Source organism: Delphinus delphis, chromosome 17 (assembly GCF_949987515.2).
Source record: "Delphinus delphis chromosome 17, mDelDel1.2, whole genome shotgun sequence".
Classification (NCBI taxonomy): Eukaryota; Metazoa; Chordata; class Mammalia; order Artiodactyla; family Delphinidae; genus Delphinus; species Delphinus delphis.
This window is the reverse complement of record NC_082699.1, coordinates 34,396,062-34,420,616: the sequence shown is the minus strand read 5'-3', so window position 1 is coordinate 34,420,616 and position 24,555 is coordinate 34,396,062. Positions and strand designations below refer to the sequence as shown.

At 35.0% G+C, this 24,555-nt stretch overlaps 1 protein-coding gene across 1 annotated transcript in view; it reads left to right on the top strand.

The window, feature by feature from the left end:
* The window catches only part of NBN (nibrin), a 45,516-nt gene extending 28,475 nt beyond the window's left edge, over positions 1-17,041 (top strand). Inside the window, 8 exon segments of the mRNA XM_069541564.1 lie at positions 477-752; positions 2,724-3,159; positions 6,956-6,989; positions 6,992-7,020; positions 8,228-8,383; positions 9,650-9,763; positions 15,671-15,720; positions 16,878-17,041. Of these exon segments, the coding sequence (XP_069397665.1) occupies positions 477-752; positions 2,724-3,159; positions 6,956-6,989; positions 6,992-7,020; positions 8,228-8,383; positions 9,650-9,763; positions 15,671-15,720; positions 16,878-16,908 (1,126 nt within the window). The 3' untranslated portion in view covers positions 16,909-17,041.
* Positions 17,042-24,555: the final 7,514 nt, after the last annotated feature.

The window sequence follows — 24,555 nt, the reverse complement described above, 5'->3', positions numbered from 1 at the left end:
TGCCATCTGGTTGGAATATAACCGTATCAGTTCATCAAAAGTGATCTAAATACCCCATTATATTTGAAATTGGAATGATAGCTTATTCTTTTTATAAATTTCCAGTTTTTATTTTTTTACATGGAAATAATTTTACAATTTTAAACAAAGCAAACATCACTTCAGTATATGACCTGGTATAATTTATAATAGGATACTAGGTTGTTATTCCATGTGTGTTTGGCAGTTTTTTATAGAGCATTCCTGACAGTATGTGCTATAGGGGATGAAGAAGAGAAAGGTATCTTGTCTTCAGGGAGCTTTGATGACAAAGGAGCTACTGTCTTGGGATAGTAAAATATATTCACTAAACTACTGTCTCAAGATAACTATGTTCTAAAGCTGTATTACGTTAGTACTACTTAAAGGACTTTGTTTCTGGATAAAAATTGCTGTAAATGTGATTGTTTACCTTGCATTCCTTTCTTTTGCTGCAGTATGAATTTGAGTGAAAGGCCAAAAGAAATCAAAATCTTCGGAATGGAACAAAAGTTCAGAATACCTTCACAAGAAACATCCACTGTGAAGGAACCCCACAAAGTAAACTCTAGTAATAATAATATAGTATCAAATACTCTTGTTAGTATGAAAATCCCAAAATGTCAGCTTTCACCAACTAAATTCCCAGGTGTAAATAAAAGTGGAGATTGGGCTTCTCAGCATCAGCAAACCAACTCCATCAAAAACTACTTTCAGCCATCTACCAAAAAAAGGTATAATTTTTAATAATACTGCTCTGTGTGTCTAAAAATATTAATATTTGTTATACGATTGTAGAATGGTACTAAGTCCATGTTCTGCTTAAGTATGCTTCTGTGGAAAGCTGTGGCCCTTTGAGCTTATTCCCTCTCAGAAATGTCCAAGTCTCCTTCTTCACTAAGGTCATTAGATACATTTTCCCTCATTTTTTTCCTTCTGTTGTTTCATTTGCTCTACTTCTGTTGAAGAAGAGGTTTCCCACACCTCAGTTTTTTTGACCTACCTATTTCCCTTGGTCATGTCTCTCATTTCCTCTAGGACCATGCTTCATCAATTATTCTTAATTTCTAGCATGTTTAATATCTTCTTCTAGGTCCTTTTCGTCTGTGTTCAAAGACTCTATCTCATTTTTAGTTTTTAGAACCTTCCCTTGACTTGATTTGTTCCTCTAGCTACTGCCCTTTATCTTTTACAATCACTGTTAAACTTCTCATAAAGAGGAGATTATTGTTATTGTTCCCATTTCTATGTGAAATATTTCTTAACTCGCAATATTTCATCTTGACATGACATCCTTGAAAGTAATCATTGACACAAGTTGCCACCTCTTGTGGCCTTTTGGTAACACTCAACTCTTGAACTTTTGTTCTCCTTCTGGTCTCTTCTTGGCTTTTGTGGTAGTGTCCTATCCTGGGTTTTTTTTGCCTCTCTGACTTTCTCCTTTGCTCCCTTTGAGGACTTCTTTTCGTCCTGCTATGTATATTGTACTTCAGGTTACAGATGATCAGTATATTTGGTCCTGACTTATTCTTTAAGCATCATTTCTACTTTCCCACAGAAATCTCCTGCTTTTTCCCCTAATCATAGGCCTAAAACTTTCTCCCCTATCACTGCCTTGTATATATATTTTTGTTTGTAATTTACTTTGTCAACATCTTTGACTGTTTCTCCTCTGCCTCCCCAAACCAGTATTGCTGATTCTTATTTTCCTTGTCTTATAAATTCCTCTGTTTCCATCTGTTTGTGTTGCTAGCTCTCTGGTTCAAACGCTGATCATGTAAATTATTACAAAAAACTTCTTGATTGGTTTATTTAGGACCCTGACATTAGATTAGTATTATTAAAGTATCACTCTAACTGTTCCAGTTCAACATGAATCCAGTAAACTAGAGAGCAGAGACCCAAGTTTTTGTGGGCCTCAGTACAGTTTAAGTGAGTCAGGTATTCAGTACTCATTGAATGAATGATACAGTATTGTATAGAATACCCTTAGTCATATATTCACATATTACTTGCAGTATATAGTTTATACTGTATTCTGGATTTAGCCACTTTAACTTACTATCTTGAATCTAGCTCTCATTAACCCATCAGGATTTAGTCCCAGGGTAATTTTTCCATGTCCACAGGTTCCCTACATTATAAAGTAAGCTGTTGTTTTCTGACAAGTCTTTTTTTTTTTTTTTTTTTTTTTTACGGTACGCAGGCCTCTCACTGTTGTGGCCTCCCCCGTTGCCGAGCACAGGCTCTGGACACGCAGGCTTAGCGGCCATGGCTCACTGGCCCAGCCGCTCTGCGGCACGTGGGATCTTCCTGGACCGGGGCACGAACCCGTGTCCCCTGCATCAGCAGGTGGACTCTCAACCACTGTGCCACCAGGGAAGCCCCAAGTCTTTTATATTTTATATTTTCTACCTTTTCCTCCACACTGATTCATCAACTACTGCAACTTCCAGAAAAGAAGATAGACATTTCCCTATTTTTTAAGCCATGGAATTGACCAGTCCTATCAAAACAGTAGGGTGTATATGAATTATGTACTGTTTTCAGATGTGTTTTTTTATTTCTGGTGAGATTGTTAATCAGTAAAACCAAGAATATTGTTAATTAAATGAAGAAGGGGCTGAATACTGCCAAACTAAAAAAATTACTTAGCTGTGTTCATTTCCTGTTTTTGTTTTCTTCTCTCCTTTTTTGAACCTAAGGGAAAGGGATGAAGAAAATCAAGAAATGTCTTTATCTAAATCAGCAAGAATAGAAATGTCTTGTTCTCTGTTAGAACAAACACAGCCTACTACATCCTCAGTATGGAACAATAAGGAGCAGCAGAATGAGCCTGTGGAAAGAAACCCAGATAACTCGTATGCAGATATAGATTTAAAATCCACTGTGAAAAATTCTGCCAATAAATCTCTCTCTACAGAAAAACTAAGATCAGAAAAAAGAAAAGAAATTGATGATTTAGCCATAGAAAATGAAGTATTGGAACAGTTATTGAAGAACGCAAAACCAGAGTTAGAAATTGAAGTGAAAGTTCAAAAACAAGAGGAAGATGTCAATATTAGAAAAAGGCCAAGATTGGATATAGAAACAAATGGCCCTTGTAATGATGAAGCAATACCAGAAAGTAACAAAATCTCTGTAAGTAACATTTTTTAATAAGAAGTATTGCAAATAGGAACTTAGAATGTTAAAAAGTACTTGAGGTATTTGTATTGACAGTATGAGCAGTCATGATGTTTATTTGGGGGAAAAAATTAGTATCTTCTACACCTAGTATTAAGTATAAGAATTTGTTGGTTGATAGGGTGAATGTTAAAAATACAATGATTCCTTGACTATATATAATAAATGACAACAAATAAAACTTATTCATGATTTTTTTTTTTAAAGAATCAATTTTATTTATTTATTTTTGGTTGCACTGTGTCTTCGTTGCTGCACGGGAGCTTTCTCTAGTTGCAGCGAGCAGGGGCTACTCTTCGTTGTGGTTGTGGTGCACGGGGGCTACTCTTCATTGCAGTGCGCGGGCTTCTCCGGTGACTTCTCTTGTTGCAGAGCACGGGCTCTAGGCGGGTGGACTTCAGTAGTTGTGGCATGCAGGCTCAGTAGTTGTGGCTCGTGGGCTCTAGAGCGCAGGCTTAGTAGTTGTGGTGCACGGGCTTAGTTGCTCCGTGGCATGTGAGACCTTCCTGGAGCAGGGCTCGAACCCGTGTCCCCTGCATTGGCAGACGGATTCTTAACCACTGCGCCACCAGGGAAGTCCCCATGATTGTTTTAATAGATTCCCAGGCTGTACTATTTTATTATATCAGACATTTAGCCATGATGGTAAGTATAGGAGGAACTTTAATAGAGTAAACAGGCACAGAGAGATGAAGAAAGTTAGTAAAAACAAAGTATCTGCTAAATGAATTTTTAGGATAGAACATGTATAACATCACTCGGGATTTTTAATTTTCATTTTTATCTTTAATGTTCTGTCCTCTTTTCATGAAGTTGGTATATTTGTCTTACCCACTTTGGTCTAAGAAAACTCTTTATTTTGTATTTTATGCATCATTAAGTTGCCTACTGTTGGTAGACTGGTTACCTCATTAGGTGAGAGCACAGGTACAATGATTTGATAAGCATTTGTTGAGAACCTAGTGTGTATCAAGCACGATATAAATCTATAACTACTATTGAAAAATCAAAATATATGTCCTGTTTAGCCTATATACTGGCATCTTCATATGAGGTAGAAAATCCTCAATGTTTGTTATTCCTTATGAGTGAATACTTAATGCCATTTTGTGGACCAGCTGCATCAGAATCACCTATTGAGCTTTTTAAAAATAGGGATTCCCAGACCAAAGCCCCAGAGATCCTGATTCAGCACATCCAGTTTTCTTCCCAGAATAAGTTCCCTCACTGTATTAGTTAAGAATTCCTTTTGCTGTCTTTAAAAAATTCTAAAATCAGTGGCTTGAATAAGATAGGGCCAAGATTTACATGCTGTATAATGATATCAGGGAATATAATTATTTTATTTTGCTCTACGATTCTGCAGCATAATTTACTTTGTCCTTATTTTACTATTTTAGAATTCATGACATTCTGAATAAAAATATGGTACAACATAAATATGTTGTAGCAGACGTTTGGAGAGTGAATAGCAACTCAGTTGTGACACACTTCTGGATATACTAAAGTTAAATCACTATTTTAGCACTGTACTTTTTTAGTAAGAACATTGTTAACAAAAGTAATTTTGCTTTCAATGTAAGATAATTTTTTAAAACTTTTTATTTTGAAATAATTGCTGATTCACATGCAGTTGTAAGAAATTATATAGAAAGATTCCATATACCTTTCACCCTGTTTCCCCTACTAGTAACATCTTGCAGAACTTAAGTATAATATCAAAACCAGGAAATTGATATTGATATAATTCATCAACCTTACTCAGACAGTGTGAAATTATTTTTAATTCTTTCATTTTTACTGTTTTAAGAATTTGTTGTCTGAAGGTCCTTGTGGATACTCGTGAATTGATAGAATTACACTTAAATTTTCTAGCTACAGAAGTGATGATCAGAAAAAATATTTTTTAATCCTTTCATTTAAAAAACTTTTTGCACTTTTAAGAAGGCAAAAATGTCATACTTCTCTGGCATTGGATTCCTTAGCTGTATATCAGAAGGGCATTTTCTAAAATATATTGATGATAGAACTATCATTTTTCTGTTTTGGAATTAAGTATGGATTCTAGCATGTCTGTAAGATTTACTATAAGCTGAAATAGAGGGCTATTGGCTAGATAACCCTGCTAGGCATTTATCCTTGTGTAAATGACAACTGTGTCGGGGTCTTGGCCTTACTTTCAATTTCCCAGTCTCCATAAAATGCAAACATGTCTCCATATCCTTGTTAACATTCCTCCTCTTAACAGCAACCTCTGTCTACAGAATATCTCTTCTTCACCTCTTTCCATCCTTCTATTCTAAATTAAGGTTTCCTCTTCTCTTACCATATAGCATCTTTGAAAGCCTCACAATTATACCTACCACCTCCTGGATACCATCATGCTATTTATAGCAGCCTGCAGTGAAGTAGTACTATACACATTGAACAGATGTGGAAACTGCAGTGGGAGTTAAGTAACTTGCCAAAGTGACTTAGCTAGGTTTTGACAACTGAGACAAAAATGCAAGGTCCACTCTGTTCTTTTGGCTGTTTCTTTTGTCAGGTTTCTCAGAATGTCATTCATTCACTTATTTATTCTAGGCATTGGGCATGCTAACATGAAAGGCAGTCTGAGAGAATAAGTTTGATAGGCCTTTAGGAGGTAGAATCTCTAAGACTTGGTGATTGACTCAATATGATAAATGAGGAGAGAGGAAAGAGTGTAGAAGTCCCAAGCTTTCAGTCGAAGGGTCTGGGTAGGCTGTAGTATGATTCTCAGAGATAGGAAATAAAAACTTGCTCAAGAGGTTAAGCAAGTTTGAGGGAGTAGGACAGGATGGGGAAAATGTACAGGGGAGTAAAATGTTCTGATTGTAGTAACAACTTCCAGTGGGTAATGTATGTGAAAATACTCAGTAAAAGGGTACATGGTAGGCTTGGAATCGAAATTTTTAATCTTACAACTGACAAATAGCATTAATTTTCTTTAGTCTCTAAGCAAGCACAGAGTACATCTTGCTTTTTCTTTCCAACTTTCTACTTATTAAAATTTTTCTGAATTTTTATTACTGAATCATTGAAAATTTGATGTAAAATGATATGCCCCCCTATTGTATACAAAGGAATTGTAGTTTTTATTGGAAGTATTAGAAAGCTATCTGTGTAATATACTTTTGTCTAGTACGTGGTCTGGATATATGAATATGAAGGATAGTATGATTTTATACAAAGCAGTCTCCATAAATATCTTGAACAATTAAAATAACTCTTTTGGATTAAGGACGACTTAACATTCAATTCTAAATAAATTTAGATAGACTTCTTTAAAAATTTGGTTTTTTTTTTGACTGTAAAAGTAATACACGATCATGTAGAAATATGAAAAATAAAGAAAAACATTACAGTTTGTTGATAATCCTGCCATCTGCAGATAACCATAGTCAATATTTTGGCATTTGTTTTTAAATCTTATTTTTCAAATTGGACTCAAATGTTAATGCAATTTTATAGCCATTTTAAATTCATTTGTATTATTATCATTTCTCTTATTACATTCTTTAGATGTATAACTTGTATGAACTTAAATTGCTTCTTGTTCTTTACTCTTATACGACAGTCTTTTTATATGTATATTTCTATTCTCACGTCATAGTTTCTCTAGGAAAGATGCTTGAAAGTGAAATAACTGGGTCAAGGGCATGAGTATCTCTAAGGTTTTCAGAAAGGTACCATCTTATAACTCTTATGAGCAATATTTTTTATTTTTTAGCAAGAAAATGAAATTGCGAAGAATTGTGAGCTCAAGAATCACTCTGGTCAACTAAAGAACTATCTGTGAGGGATTTGTATTTTATTTTTATAAAGATTTGACTTGTATGGACCATCATTGCATCAATTTCTGTCAGTCTATATATTCTTAGGATTAATTGATTCTCTTTCTATAATTTTCATCTATTTCATAATTATGCCTCCTCTGGAAATGGATAGATCGTATTATAACCATGGTATAGCAAAAAGAGTATGGACAAAGCCTGAGTGTAATTCCCTGCCCTCTACTCCATAGATAGTGACCTTGAAAACAACAGTTTCACATTTATGAACCGCAAGTCTTTTGTTTATAAAATCAGGTTAACACTTTTACAACAGGGTTGTTGTTTATATCCAAAAGAGTAATGAAATATTTGTAAACTCTAAAACAAAATACAAAAGTATTAGGCCATTGTTATTTTGAGTTCCTGATTACGTTCTGTCACTGTCGCATGAACCTTTTCTTTTGACTTTTCCCTTTTTTCTTCTCTCTCTGACTGTTTTTATCTTAGTCCTGTTAGCAGCTTCCAAATGGATATATAGTAAAGCAGTTTTAAAAACTAAGATAGCCTTGAGCAGCTGTAAGAATGTGGATATGTAACTAACTAGTTAGTTAATAGTAAGTGACATAAAGAATCTCTTCCAGCAACAGGAAGGAATCTTCAAGCTGATTTAATAATTATTAATCTGGAATAAAAAAGTGGCTTTCAGTTAATAAGGTAGTGTGCCCAGAATTAATGATTGACTTTTTTTGAGGTGTCCAAAATAATAAAAAATATAAATTATTGAAAATCCAAGAAACCTTAAACATAGTATAGAGAACTTCTAGGATGGATTGTATAATAATCGTGGTGTATGGTTTTAATGAAAAGAAGCAGACTATTTCTTGCCAAGAAAATGTATACAAGAAGATAAATTGTTTATTGGGATGATTTTTATTAGAATATGCTACTAAATTTCAAACACTATGGTTTTTTAGCCTTCTCTCATAGATAATGTGTTATAAATGTTTCTAAAGTTGTAGAGTAATTGAGTAATTTTCTGGTTTTGAAATAGATATGATTTGATTTCAAGTACAAAGCAGGTGCCAGAAATAAACCTTTTTTTTTTTTTTTTTTTTTTTTTTTTTTTTACTGTTTTTGTGGGTATTTGAACTTTTTTCTGTAAACTCCTAAATGACAAGTAATTTTCCTTTTCCTTCTAATTTCTTCTCTCCATCTTAACACCATTTAAGAACAATGATGAACTTCAGGGTGATGGTGAGATGCTTCCAAAGACGGTGTTACTGACTGAATTTAGGTCACTGGTGGTTCGTAACTCTACTTCCAGAAATGCATCCAGTGTAAATAATGATTATGGTGAACTAAAGAATTTCAAGAAATTCAAAAAGGTATGTATTCCTTTAACTAAAATATCACAAGAGGCCAGTGTTTGAAATGTTTTTAGAAATATGCTAACTAGTAATAAAAGCAGTTTATGTTGAAAAGTGATGCTATTTCTTCTGCTTAAAACAGTTAAAAACTACTAAGGACATAAACTGACACTTAAATGAATATATAAAACAAATTTTATTAAGGTTGAATTCTTTAAAGGTTGCTGTTTACCTGTTTTTTTCTACCTTAAGCAGCAGGCTTTTGGCTGTATCGACAGTGTCCTCCTAGTTCTTTTTTTTTTTTTAATGTCTTTTGGCCGCACAGCATGGCTTGCGGGATCCTAGTTCCCCAACCCGGAATCAGACCTGTGTCCTCAGCGGTGAACGTGTGGGGTGCTAACCACTGAACTGCCAGGGAATTCCCAGGTCCTCCTATTTTCTAATATTGATCTATGACTACCTGAAGACGTTCTTTAACTTAGGACTTTGTGACAATAACAGATTTGTTCAAACTAACTGAGCACATTCAATAATGAAAACTAGGCATTTTATTATTACGTGTGTATATTAAACAAAATATAAATAAGTATACTGAATATCAGATCTGAGTTCCTCCTCCTTTAGGAACTGACAAGATATTTGAGAATTTTTTTCCCTTTTTTTTGAATTTTATTTATTTTTTATACAGCAGGTTCTTATTAGTTATCCATTTTATACATATTAGTGTATATATGTCAATCAGAATCTCCCAGTTCATCCCACCACTACCACCACCCCCTGCCACTTTCCCCCGTTGGTGACCATAACGTTTGTTCTCTACATCTGTGTCTCTATTTCTGCCCTGCAAACCGGTTCATCTGTACCATTTTTCTAGGTTCCACATATATGCATTAATATACAATATTTGTTGCTCTAAGAGAATATTTCTGATCCAGTCTGTATTAATGCATGCTTACTTCATGTTCAGTATCGTGTTGCAGAATCTCATTGTTAAATCAAAATTCAAAAGGCATACTAATTTTTAAAATTAAGTTACCAAACAACAATCAATAATACTCAATAAAAAGAAGCTTAACTGGATTGCCTCTAGTGAAAGAATTTGACTTTTTCTGTATATACTCAAATCAATGAAACAGCTCTATTTCCTCTCACACTCATTTTCATTCATAATATATAAACATCTTTAGTACTTATATGTGATTTACAGTCTTTGTTTTTTTAAGCTTTTTTAAAAAAAAGATTGTCAATTTTTTAGTGCATTTACCAAGGTTTACTATTTAACAGGTCAAATTTCCTGGAGCAGGAAAACTTCCACACATCATTGGAGGATCAGATCTAATAGCTCATCATACCCGAAAGACTACAGAATTAGAGGAGTGGTTGAGGCAGGAAATGGAGGTTAGTAGGAAGTAAGACCCAGTAACTTGTTTGATTTGTATTTTGATCCCTTGTGATTTCCTTAGAGCAAATTCTTCTTAAAACCAAACTTAAGATGAGTGACCTAAGGTTATTCTTTCAGAAAAATTCGTGAGTTACAGAGCATTAAGATTAATTTGTACCTTTCCATAACACTTCATTAAGGGACTTCTAGATTTATTGATCATATCCTATCTAATATGCCATCTAAGCCTCAGGAAACCAAACCTCAGTTACAGTGCTCTTTTGGGAAAATATGAACTGCTTTACAGCTCTCCATGTTAGAATGTGGTTTCCAAAAACTCACTGTTTTACAGCTATTGGCTGCAAGTAAATATTTATAAACTACTATAATGAGAACTCACAGGGAAGAATACAAAAATATGCTTCTTTTACTTTCTCCCTGGGTGTTTTGAGTACTAGTGTATGTTATATAACAAGACTGTCCACGTGATCCATAATTCTTTCAACCCCTTTTTTTAAACTGGTGAATTTGAAAAAAATTCATTAAAGTTGGGAGCTTTTTAATATAGAAGTACTACGTGGAAGTTAAGAATTCAGAAACACATGACCATTGAATTGAGAGGTAATCAGAGTCCATATCCAAAGGTAGAAAGTCTTCTTCTTAGTCTTTGTATTGCGTGATTATCCGGTGCTACTGAAACCCAAAGGTGGGCTCCATTGGTCATCTCAATGGGCTGTTTGAAGTAGGGCTGTTTGGTAATTAGGGGGTAGGGACAATATCTCTTTCTTGCACTCTGATGTGACATAAGTTAAATCCCACTTTCTTCTCAATGTATCTTAGCTCCTTTCTGTATATTTCACTGCTTTGTTTCTTTGGATTGTACTTTGGTAATTTCTTTAGATTGTCTTCCAGTTTAGTACTTCTCTCTTGAGCTCTCTCTGGTTGGTATTTCATTCATCCACTGAGTTTTCATTCAACCTATTGGATTTTTTCATTTCTGGAAATCTTTGTCATTTATTTCTAAATCTTGTTTCCTGCTGACATTTTAAAGTTCCTCTCTTGTATTCTTTTCCCAATGATACCAATACCTAAAGTGTTGATCTGTTTAATGTAGTTCTCTCTTACGGTGCCTTGTTTCCAAGTATGTATTTTGTGATCTTTGAATGTGAACTGCTCATTTTCCTTGGAACTTGATCTATGGGAATTCCTTAAGTCCTAATTTGAGGTTTATTTCCTCCAGAAAAGATAAGTTTGTGTCTGCCAATCTTGTTCTACCAATATGAGACTACTTTAATCTCTGCTTGTGATGTTTTGGGATCATTCAGGTAGTTAATGTATTTGGACCAGAAGCTTGGGTGAAGGCTACCTTGTCATTATAAACATAGTGAGATTTTTTATTTATTTCTTTCACCCTGTGTCAGGGTCAAGATAGGCAAGTTTCTTTGCTGTCTCCTTTTGTGTTGTAGAGTTTGTTCCTCTTTCGCCCTTTAGTGCTGGAGTCTTTTATTCTATTTATCTTGGATTTTCTTTAATAATGCTCATTTCCTGTACAGACATCAAAGGAGAGCCTGGGTTTTTTCCTGCTTTGTAGATCCCCCCAGGGCAGGGCAAAAGCTGGCTTTGGTACTTGGTGACATCTCAGGATTTATATTTTGCTTTATTATGGGTTTAATGTAGTATTCAGAAATTTGTTTTTAAACATGCTTTTTTTAATCAAAAAATTGTTAGGTCACTCAAAAATAGGGTTGTCAGGATTTTTAATGTCAGAAAATGGAAGGATGGAGGTACCATCCTTCACTTCATTCTTTTTTGAAAGGATAACTGGCTTTGCCATTTTATAAATGTGCATTCCAAATAATTATGGTAGTACACAAAAGAATGAAGTGAAAATCCTAAGTACCCATTTAGACATTAAATACATAATGTTCCAGACGTCTGTTTATGGAGGAGGAGTGGAGGCAGGGAGGGATAATGTAGGAAGGGAAGGAGAGAGATTGATAGAAGGAAGTAAAACTGAAAGCATTGCTGAATTCGTATAAATGTTTCTTCCTTCCAGATATTTCCTGAGATCCCTAAATAAGAAAAACACTATCAGGTTACAATCAGTATTTGTTTCAAACTACATATTTTGACTTTAGATACTGTTTGTTGGCTCCTACTGTGAAGAGTGAGGAAATTATTTGTGCTTCCTCTGCTTCCCCGCCCGCACCTCATGCCAGTGCCCCTTTTCTCCCTTTTTAGGTGACTTGCATGCCTTCAGTATTCCTTCTTAGGCTTGAAAGTCAGTAACAGTCAGAATATATCTCAGTGTTGATCATTCTCCCTTCATTTTTCCCAGAGTAAAGTATGCTATTTTGATTTGTAGGTGCAGTTCTTTTTTTATTTCAAGGAACTTTTCTATTACATCTTTAAAAACATTTTTATATTTGCTGGGTTCTCTACATTTAAGACATAACCCTCCTTTTATTAAATCACCTTTGCCCTTCACATGCATTTCTTCTACGTTCATTGTGGTTTTCTTAAGCTCTTTCACTATATCAGAAATCCAAATTTCAGTTGTGTCTCTTCTGTTCCTCACCAGCTATGTTATGTGACCTTGAGGAAATTACTTCTCTATCCTTCTGTTTCTTCCTTTGCAGAATGGGAATAATAATAGTACCTCCATTTCACAGGCTTTTTGTGAGAATAACATACGATACTACTTAATAAAGCATTTATAACAGTGGAAACAGTGTTAGCTATTTCTCATTTATTTAATTCTGAAATGGTGTTATTAGAGTTCTCGGTTTGTTTACTTAGCATTCATTCCCATTTCATTTCATTGTGTTTTTTCTATATTTAACTCTTGTTCTTATTTTATTGCATTCATGTTCTTACTAATTTTATTTATTTTTTATTTATGGGTTATTATTTGTTTCAGACTAGGTTCTTTAACTGTCTTTTGCAGGTTCTATTCCAGTCTTTCTCTCTTTTTTTCCATCTGGATGTGGAGTGGCTTTCCTGTTTTCTTTCATCTTGCAGCTATTTAAAGTAAAATACCCTTTCCAGATATTGTTTGCTGTGTGAAACATTATATGACATCTTATTGCAGGGATTACATTCTGAAACCAGTTTGTGAGGCAAAAATTGAATGTCGTTGAAGTCACTCCTACCCATCTTAGCTTGTTCATAAAAAACAATTATCCTGATGCCTCCATACTGTTGGTATGGCAGCATGTTCAGTCAAAGGCACATTGCATGTCCCATCTAGTTTCTATTGCCTGAAAACATTGAATTGAGGAAAGGCAAGGGTAATGTAAAGCTGTGTGCAGCTCTTTCTTGGAACTGGAATTAAATATGTACCAGGGAGTATATCTTATCCCAGAAGAGAATAACTTACATTTTAGGTTATTTGCCTAATTTGTCAGGGATGCCTGGAGCCTATGCCTTTGGTCAGTGTCAGTCCCACTTACCTCTCCATGCCATTAGTCCCCTCCCAGCAGTCCACCAGCAGTTGTTTTCTCTTTCCTGCTCAGGCTACTTTTTCCCAAATTTGTATTATTAGTAAGAATTCTCAGGTTTGGACAGTTCCGTAGCACTTTTTAATGAGTTGGGGGAGGGTTAGGAATCAGTTGCATTAATCTTTTGGTTCTTTGCACAGCCACCTTTTTGAAGTCTGTGGCGTGGGGTTATGTGCTTCTTGATTAATTATAGCTGTCGAGTTTTACTTGTTCTTGGATGGGGAGGAGTTGACAGAACGATGGTGCAGCTGCTGACTTTTTCCTATCTTTCATTTATTTCATTAGCATTAGTAGAGAGGCTGTGTCCTAGATTTATTCTACCAAATCTCTCCTTTTTTTGCTAGAACAATTTTAGGTGCTCTAGGTAGGATTTGCTCTCTAAGATAATAGAGTTGACTTTGCTCTTCTACATGACTGCAGCTTCTATGTATAAATGTGCTACTGTCTTGATGTTTCCCTAGGCTTGCTCTAGCTACTCTTCTGTATTCCCTGCCTTTGTTCTTTTTTAGCCCTCCTTTTTCTTCTTTTGCTGCAGACCAGTCTTAGTTTTCATAATCACTTAGTTCCCAAACTTTCTTTGAATATAGGATATTTTTATTCTGTGCATTAAACGTAATAACTCTTTGACCTCTACCCAACCTGATTTGACTTTTGAAAGACTGTGATTTGTAGTTCTCCCAAGCCACTGAAAAATGCCAGTAATAGGAGGATTTCTGGTTTTTAATACTTTTTTACTTAATGATTTTACTAAGATATATAAGATAAAGCTGATTTTTGTTTACTATTTAAACTTTAAAATTCACATCCCTTACTAGGAAGCCTCTAAGAATATTTAGGAGAATGATACCAGCAGCTTTTTTGACAACTGCTTTATGAAAATCATGTGCCTTCCCATTTGTGTTCTGCTGTACTTATTAGAAAATGTAAAAGATGTAATTTCAGTTTGACATTTCACTGTATGAATAGAAAATCATTCTATAAGTTTGAATCCCTGCAAGTCTTCTTCTAGGCCCTTTCCAAAGACTCAGAAGCAGTGTAACAGCCTGGTTAATAGCTGGTGCTTTTATTCAAGGAGACCTGGTCAATCCCAGTTCTTCCATATGACAATTTTTTGATTTTCTACAATGTACTTAACCTAAGTCTCTGTTTCCTTATTGATTACAATTGGAATAATAGTGTAAAAGTAGTAATGAGATTATATGAAGATTAAATGAGTTCTTTTTAGAAACAGTTTTAAGATAGTATCTGGAAATACACAAATGTAAATTACTTACAGTAAGCAAACAGTGTCTGCATTCAGAGAACTTACAGTTTTTTAGTGGAGATGTGATATAAATAATTATAACAGAAGATAGAAATTGATGAACATCTAGGAGTCACATAGGTAAAGTTCTGTGGGAGTTCTTCATAGCAGACTTACTTTTAAATGAAGAGGATTAGAAAGCCATTGTTAAAGAGGTGAAGAACATGTTCCTTGATGCATAGTAGACACTAAACAATTATTGAGTGAATGCACCTTGAAAGATGGTCAGATGTGGAAAGAGGAGTATACTGTATCACATTTTTTGTCATGAACAAAAGCAGAGAGGGTCCCAGTATATTTGTTCGGAGATGAGCCTGGTTTTTTGTTTGTTTTGTTTGTTTTGTCTTTTTGTGTGATTCAGTTTAACTGGCATACAGGGTTCATGAAGAGGAGAGTGAGAAGTGATTGAGGAAGTAGAATGGAGCCAGGTTATGAAGAGCCTTTCCCATTTAAGGGTCAGACTCAAGAGTTTGTGTTTTCTTTGGTAGGTGGGAGAAGTCATTGAAGGGTTTTGAATGGCACATGATAGGATCATGGCACATGATAGGATCATACATACTGAAGTCCATCATACTGGACTTTAGGAAGATGCACCCAGCACAAGGTATTTCCAGTCCTAACTGTCAAAGGTACTTTAGGAGTTTGGTGAGTTTGTGTTTTAAATTATTTTGTGGGTGAGGTGATTCAGCAGCAACTTCTGAGTCCTGATTTGGGGCTGTGAGGAAGAGAGCCACTTTACCTGCAGAGCTGCTCTGGTTGAAGGGGGGGTAAATATTGCCCTTTCAGCCCCTCCATCAGTGGTATGATCTCAAAACACTGAAATTTCATTTAGTAAAAGGGTTCTCCTGGAAAAAAATGTTTAAAAACTCAACAAGCTAGCAATGTATGTGTTGGTTGCCTTTGAGAGGAGATTGGCTGGAGAAAGTTGTTCAATTAGAGGACTTTCGCAGTAATCTTGGCATGAAGTGAATACGGAACAGACCTGTTGAATGGGCAAGAAGTCATAGAGGCAAAAACTTACAGACCTGGTGACCTCTGGGATGTGATCACCCAGCATGGCAATTTCATTAACTATATTTTCATCACTTAGCAAGTTTCTGAAACTATGTTAATTTTGACAGGTGCAAAATCAACATGCAAAAGAAGAATCTCTTGCCGATGAACTCTTTAGGTAAAGTTTAATTTCAGCTTTCTCCTGAATCTTTGTATATAAAATTCAGTTCTATTGATAGAGTTTAAATATTTGTTTCTTCTATCCTTAGAAATAGACACTTCAGTACCTTCACCGAAAGAATATTTTGTCTTGTTTTTAATATAGGTATTTCTTTTTACTACTTGAGCACCTCATAATTAGGTTTACTGGATATAGCTTCTAGGTTTGAGCTTAATTCACTTATACTGTGTCACAAGATATTTAAAATTTATTTGGGGCATTTAGGCAAAAGAAGGGTCCTGAGCTGGGTGAATTTGGCTGATAAATTTGTGAGATTTTCAGCTCTGAGTAGAATTATGAATGAATGGGGTTTTGAAATAAGACAAGTAAAATACCAGACCATTTGTTAGTTTTATTTGGCACATACATAAAAATAAGAAGCTGGATTAGAGTTTCAAAGCAGGTTTTTGTGGGAGGGTTAGAGGAGTTATAATGGATGATTATAATTTAATTCTGATTTAACATTTTCAGCATTCCTGCAGACCCAACAAACATTATAATAATTAGCTCACAAATATTCATAAACAATATTGTAGGTAGATACTGGCTAGGGGAGAATAACATTTTCCCAAGAAATACTGTATTTTGAGTCTGTTTTGTAACCAATTTGATTCTTTAATTTCATTATTGACAGTGTGAATCATTGATGAAAATGTTGACAAATGGTGCTGATTTTTCATAAGTACAAGTCAGATGGGAATAGTTGCCCAACTACATTGTTTGTTATAGGAGAAGACTTTATAATTATATTTGAGGTTCATTATGCTCTTGGTGAAAATGATATAATTTAATTTGAGAGTGGAGAGGTCTGTTTGCAGCCATCCTGGAGGAAGTATAAAAACATGTATTAATTTTTAAACTGTTGTTTTCATTAATTATTTTAGTGCTTTTACAGGATTTTTTGATGATGTTTTACCAAATATTCATCAAAGCAGCATCAAAAGGATAAATGACAGTAAAAATGTCAGTGCTTAATATCTGATCCCAAGGATAAAATTAGCATTCTCATTTCTGTTTGCAGAAGTATGTCTATGTTTTGAAAGCTCTTTAACTTGAAAAGTGAAAGGAATGCTGTCATTTATCTAGATATCATTTAACTGTTTCTTTCTTTGCAGATACAATCCTAATGTAAAAAGGAGAAGATAACAGGGTTTTATGAAGAAGCCATGGAAAAACATTTCCTATCAAGTATTTACATCGAGTTTCCTCTGGGATACATGCATATAGTGTATAGAAGATTTAAGTTTATGGCCTAAATTTGTTAAATAAAATGAACAAAACTCCATTTCTTTTGTGTGTGACAATTAGTATTGTTTATTCTGTTTTCAGTCTTTGTTATCTAATCTTTTATAATAATGTTTTTTTCATTTTTAAACGTTACTTTAACTTATTGAATAGTTACTGTGGTCTCAGTTCAAAATTCTAAAAGTATAAAAAGGGTAAAAGATTAAAAGGTCTCCCTTCTACCACTGTCCTAGCTATTCGTTTCCCCTCCTCTGAAAAAAATCCATGACACTCATTTCTTATGAGTCTTTACAGAGATTTTTAATGTCTATTCAAATTTCTCTGCATATCATTTTTCAGTAATTTCCTATAAAATGATAGCATAATATATACAGTGTTCTGTACCTTATTCTTCTTCACTGACTAGATTGGAAGGTTATAGTCATATCAAAACATAATTTTTTTCTGTTTATTATTTTTTTCTTTTCCATTATGCCATAGTCTTCCCTGAGCTGAAGTAACCCAAGTGAAATGGATTTCAGTGTTGAAGATGTCACCCACATATTATTCTAGTACTGGGAATGATAGTGGAAGACTTCATCAAGCTTCTGGATAGATCTCACTAGAATGAGATAAGACCTATCTGGTGGTCTTACTGAGCTGGGTGTTTTGAGCCTTTTAGAATCCTAGTTTTTGTATCTATAAAGTAGAAATGGTAAGATCGTCTTCTTTCTACCTTAAAGGGAGATGGTAAGAAAAAAAGAATGTCTTTTTCCACATTTTGTCATATAGACAGCTTTGGCTGTACATTATAATTAGGGTAAAGTCTTTTTACCTGCTCAAAGGACCGATGCATTTTGTCTTAGGAGGTAGAACATGCTTTTTATACTGACTGAAAACTTCCTAGTTTCACGTAGGTTCTGCCACCCCTTTTTAGGTTGTGAGAGATAGCCTAGCATGAAAAGTTATATCATAAATTAGTTTATAGTGTTGCTAAGCCTTCATGGAAGATTTAGTGTTCCTTCATATTCAGTCAAGGGAAGTCACCATATTTAAGTATCTGACTAATATACTTTGCACCCTTGACCAGCCTTCAGAACATGTTATTTCCTTTCAGGACATAGTTTTTAAATGTCCTAGCTTTTTCTTGTTTCTTCGTTTTATTATCCCTTCAAATTCTTTGTTTAGGAAACATTATTAAATGTGTATTTTATATAAAACATTACCCTCCACAACATTGAAAGAATTCAAAGATAAATGAATAATGGTCTCTCTAACTTTCTAGGAGTAGTCTAAAAGCTCAAACACTCCAGAACTGACTGAGTTTTTTAAATTCCCTTTAAGTTCTGTTTAGCTTAGAAAGTATTGTTAAATAGATGAAAGATGTTTGCCATTGCTTTGCATAGATCCTTCAGTGCTGCACAGTTTTTATAAAGCTCTTAGCTCTGCCCTGAACAACTTTAGTCACACCCATGCTTGGGTAAGGTGTGTACCTTTTCCCTTGGATTTTGGGGGACTCTTCTGTAAGCCTTTACATGTTTTAGGAGAAAGAGGGGAGGTGTAACTTGCCACCTCCCTTTCTTAGTCAGATGAGTGGGAACTCTGCCCCCATTTTTGACCTGGGCCTTTAGGTGGTGGCAGGGAAGAGGTTAGCCTAGCCTTTGACCATAATCTCACAATTGTCCATTGCCCAGCAGCACTTTTTTTTTTTTAACATCTTTATTGGAGTATAATTGCTTTACAGTGTTGTGTTTCTGCTGTATAACAAAGTGAACCAGCTATATGCATACGTATATCCCCATATCCCCTCCCTCTTGTGTCTCCCTTTCACCCTCCTTATCCCACCCCTCTAGGTGATCACAAAGCACCAAGCTGATCTCCCTGTGCTATGCAGCTGCTTCCCACTAGCTAGCTATTTTACATTTGGTAGTGTATATATGTCAATGCTACCCTCTTACTTTGTCCCAGCTTACCCTTCCCCCTCCCTGTGTCCTTAAGTCCATTCTCTACGTCTGTGTCTTTATTCCTGTCCTGCCCTGAGGTTCATGAGAACATTTTTTTTTTTTTTTTGGATTCCATATATATGTCTTAGCATAAGGTATTTTTCTGTTTCTCTGACTTCACTCTGTATGACAGACTCTAGGTCCATCCACCTCACTGCAAAAAAGTCAATTTCGTTGCTTTTTTTGGCGAGTAATATTCCATTGTATATATGTGCCACATCTTCTTTATCCATTCATCTATCGATGGACACTTAGGTTGCTAACATATCCTGGCTATTGTAAATAGTGCTGCAGTGAACATTGTGGTACATGACTTTTTGAATTATGGTTTTCTCAGGGTATATGCCCAGTAGTGGAATTGCTGGGTCATATGGTAGTTCTATTTTTAGTTTTTTAAGGAGCCTCCTAACTGTTCTCCATAGTGGCTGTACCAGTTTGCGTTCCCACCAACAGTGTAAGAGGGTTCCCTTTCTCCACACCCTCTCCAGCATTTATTGTTTGTAGATTTTTGATGATGGCCATTCTGACCGGTGTGAGGTGATACCTCGTTGTAGTTTTGATTTGCATTTCTCAAATGATTAGTGATGTTGAGTATCTTTTCATGTGTTTGTTGGCAAACTGTATATCTTCTTTGGAGAAATGTCTTATTTACGTCATCTGCCAATTTTTGGATTGGGTTGTTTGTTTTTTTGATATTGAGCTCCATGAGCTGCTTGTATATTTTGGAGATTAATCCTTTGTCAGTTGCTTCATTTGCAAATATTTTCTCCCATTCTGAGCATTGTCTTTTTGTCTTTTTTATGGTTTCCTTTGCTGTGCAAAAGCTTTTAACTTTCATTAGGTCCCATTTGTTTATTTTTGTTTTTATTTCCATTTCTCTGGGAGGTGGGTCAAAAAGGATCTCCAGCAGCACTTTTAAAGTTGCATACCCCCTTCCCTTTCTCTAGGTATAATGCTCTTTCTACCCAGAAGTATCTTCCTTACGTATTTCTTCCTAATTCGTTAACTGAAACCTTGTGGTTGGGCACACTAGTGGGAGTCTATATTTGCTTATTTGAATGATCATGATCCATATTCCTTCCTAAGAGATCAAAGCACATTGAGACTTAGGTAAAGTTTTCTCCTCCCTCAAGTTTAACAAATTTACTGGCGTAGAGTTCATAATATTCCTGTATTAAGCTTTTAATGTCTGTATAATATATAGTGATGTCTCTTTTGTTCTTTTCAGAGATTTGTGTTCTTTTTTTTTTGCTTGATCAATCTAGTTAGAAGTTTATCAATTCTGTTCTAAAAATTTTAAAGAATGTTTAGTTTCGTTGATTTTCTCTATTTTTTGTCTTGTTTCATTGATTTTCACTCTTTATTTCCTACCTTCCACTTACTTTGTGTTTAACTTTGCTCGTATTTTTCTAGCCCCTGTAGATGGAAACTTAGATCATTGATTTTAAACCTGTCTTCTTTCTAATATTAGAATTCAAAACTATATGTTTCCCTCTGTGCACTGCATTAGCTGCATGTGACAACTTTGGATATTTGTGTTATTATTCAATACAAAATATGTTTTAATCTCCTTGTGCTTTCTTCATTGACATGTGCATTAGCTATTTAATTTCCAAATAAAAGTTCTCTGTCTATCCAGAGATATAATAGCTAGTTAGTTACCAGTTCTTTGTTACTGCTTTCTAAATTAATTGCACTATGGTGAGAGATGTATTTAGTAAGAATTTCAGTCTTTTGAAATTTTTTGCAACTTGTTTTATCACAGCATATCATATGGTTGGTCTGTTTGTGTTCTATGTACACTTAAAGTGTATTATGCAGTTTGTGCGTATAGGTGTTCTGTAAAAGTTAGGTCAGTGGTTAATAATACTATTGAAATCTTTAATATACTAATTTTTTTTCTCTTTGACCAGTTACTGAAAGATGCATATTAAAATCTCCAACTGTAGTTGTGGATTTGTCTATTTCTCCCTTTAGTTCTGTCCATTTTTACTTCATATATCTTTAAGTTTTATTGAGATATAAATTAGTTTAAGGTATACAACATAATGATTTGATATATGTACATGTTGTGAAATGATTACCACAAGTTTAGTTAACCTCAATCACCTCACATAGTTACAAATTGTTGTTCTCTCGTGATGAGAACTTCTAAGATCACATCTTAAAGGTTACCAACTTTTAAATATACAATACAGTATTGTTAAAGGTAGTCAAGATGCTGTGCATTCAATACCCAGAAACTGTTTATCTTATAGCTGGAAGTTTGTTGTACCTTTTGACCACCCTGATCCATTTTCCCTACCCCCCTGCCTCAGGCAACCACCAATGTGTTCTCTGTTTCCGTAAGTTGGGTTTTTTTAGATTCCACATGAGTGAGATCATACAGTATTTGCCTTTCTCTGCCATTTTAGTATAATGGCCTCAAAATTCATCCATGTTGTAACAGATAACAGGATTTCCTTCTTTTTTATGGCTGGGTAATATCCCATTTTGTATATATACCACATTTTCTTTATTTGTCCATTGATGGACACCTAAGTTATTTCCATGTCTTGGCTATTGTAAATAATACTTCAGTGAAACAGAGGTGCATATATTTCTCTGAGACAGTGATTTTCTTTCCTTCAGACATATAGCCAGAAGTGGAATTGCTGGGTCATATGATGTATTTTTAAAAAACTTTTTGAGGAACTTTCATACTGTTTTCTATAGTAGCTACACCAATTTACATCCCCATCAACAGTGCACAAGTGTTCCCTTTTCCCCACATCCTAGCCAACACTTGTTATCTCTTGTCTTTTTGATGACAGCCATTTTAATATCTGTGAGATACTTTTGATTTCCCTGATGGTTAGTGATGTTGACCACTTTTTCATGTACTTGTTGGCTATCTGTATGTCATTGGAGAAATGTCTATTCAGTTTCTCTGTCCGTTTGTTAATTGGATTGTTTGATTTTTGCTATTGAGTTCTTTATATATTTTAGATATTAATCCCGTATCAGATATATGTTTTGCATATATTGCATATATTTTCTCCCATTCCATAGGTTGCCATTTCATTTTGTTGGTTTTCTTTGACATGCAGAAGCTTTTTAGTTTGATGTAGTCCCACTTGTTTACTTTTCTTTTATTGGCTTTGCCTTTGTTGTCAAATCCAAAAAAACAAATCATTGCCAAGACCTATGTCAAGGAGTTTACCTCCTATGGTTTCTTCTAGGAATTTTATGCTTTCAGGTCTCACAGTCCAGTTTTTAATATATTTTGCCTTGATTTTTGTATATGGTGTAAGATAATGGTCCAGTTTCAGTTTTTTACATTTGGCTGTCCAGTTTTCCTAGCACCATTTATTAAAGAAACTATCCTTCCCCCCCCGCTTTTTTTTTTTTTTTTTTTGCAGTATGCAGGCCTCTCACTATTGCGGCGTCTCCCGTTGTGGAGCACAGGCTCCAGACGCACAGGCTCAGTGGCCATGGCTCACGGGCCCAGCTGCTCCACGGCATGTGGGATCCTTCCGGACTGGGGCACGAACCCATGTCCCCTGCATTGGCAGGTGGACTCTAAACCACTGCGCCACCAGGGAAGCCCCTCCTTTCCCCATTTTATATTCATGGATCCTTTGTCAAAAATTAATTGACTGTAAATGCATGACTTTAAATCTGGGCTCTCTTATGTTTGATTGATCTATGTGTATTTTTATGCCAATACTGTACTGTTTTGATTGATATAGCTTTGTAATATACTTTGAAATCAGGAAGTGTTATGCCTCTAGCTTTGCTCCTCTTCTTTCTAAAGACTCCTTTGAATTTTTAAGTTTTTTGTGGTTCCATACAAATTTTACAATTATTCTATTTTTGTGAAAAATGCCACTGGAATTTTGATAAGGATTTCACTGAATCTGTACACTGCTTTGTGTAGGATGGGTATTTTAACAATATCAACTATTTCACTCCCTGAGCTGGCTTAATTAATGCTGGCTTCATAAAACGAGGTTGGAAGCGTTCCCTTCTCTTCAGATTTTTGGACTCACTTGAGAAGGATGGGTATTAACTACTCCTTAAATGTTTTGTAGAATTCACCAGTTAAGACATTTAGTCCTGGACTTTTCTTTGTTGGGAGATTTTTGATTATTGATTCAATCTCCTTAGTATTAATTGTAATTGTTTATCACAGCAGGGTATTGAAATCCCCTACTGTTATTGTATTGCTGTCTCTTTCTTCAAATCTTTTAATATTTGCTTACATATTTAGGTGCTACTATGTTGGGTGCATAAATATTTATGTTTGCTATATCCTCTTGTTGGATTGACCCTTAATATTATATAATGACCTTCTTTGTCTTGTATTATACTCGGGATAGAAGTCTATTTTGTCTGACAAAAGCATAGCTACTTCTGCTTTCTTTTCATTTTCATTTACATGGAATATCTTTTTCCATCTCTTCACTTTCAGTCTGTGTGTATCCTTAAAGCTAATGTGAGTCTCTTGTAGGCAGCATATAATTTGGTTTGTTTGTTTGTTTATCCATTCGGCCATTTTACGTCTTTTGATTGGAGAATTTAGTCCATTTACATTTAAAGTAGCTATTGATAGTGTGAACTTACTATTGCCATTTTGTTGTTTTCTGACTAATTAATTTCTGTAAATTGTTTTCCAGTTCATTTGTTCCTTCTTATCTTGTTCTCTTCCTTTGTTTTTTTGTTTTTGTTTTTTGTTTTTTGTTTTTTTTTGCGGTATGTCGGCCTCTTACTGTTGTGGCCTCTCCCGTTGCGGAGCACAGGCTCCAGACGCGCAGGCTCAGCGGCCATGGCTCACGGGCCCAGCCACTCTGCGGCATGTGGGATCTTCCCGGACCGGGGCACGAACCCGTGTCCCCTGCATCGGCAGGCGGACTCTCAGCCACTGCGCCACCAGTGAAGCTCTGTTCTCTTCCTTTGTGATTTGATGATATTCTGTAGTGGTATGTTTAGATTCCTTTATCTTTTGTGTATGTACTATAGGTTTTTGCTTTGTGGTTTCCATGAGGCTTACATAAAACATCTTATAGTTATAACAGTCTATTTTAAACTGATAACAACTTTGAATGCATACTAAGCTCTGCAGTTTTACTCTTCCCACCCCCATGTTTTATGTTTTTGATGTCACAGTTTACATCTTTTTACCTTATGTAACCATTAATAAATTATTGTAGCTATAATTATTTTTTTCTACTTTTAACCTTTATACTAGATTTTTAAGTGATTTACTCATCACCATTACATTATTCTAAATTTATATTTATCAGAGATTATATTTTCATATGTTTTTCTGTTACTAATTAGCATCTTTCTTTTCAGCTTGAAGAAGTCCCTTTAACATTTCTTGTAAGGCTAGTTGAGTGGTGATGAACTCCTTTAGCTATTGCTGTCTGGAAAATCTCTCCTTTGATTCAGAAGGACAGAACAATTCAGAACGTTGCTAGGTAGAGTATTCTTGGTTGGAAAGTTTTGTTTTTTGGGGTTTTTTTGGTTTGTTTTTTTCTTAGCAATTTGACTATATCATTACATTCCGTTTTGGCCTGCCATG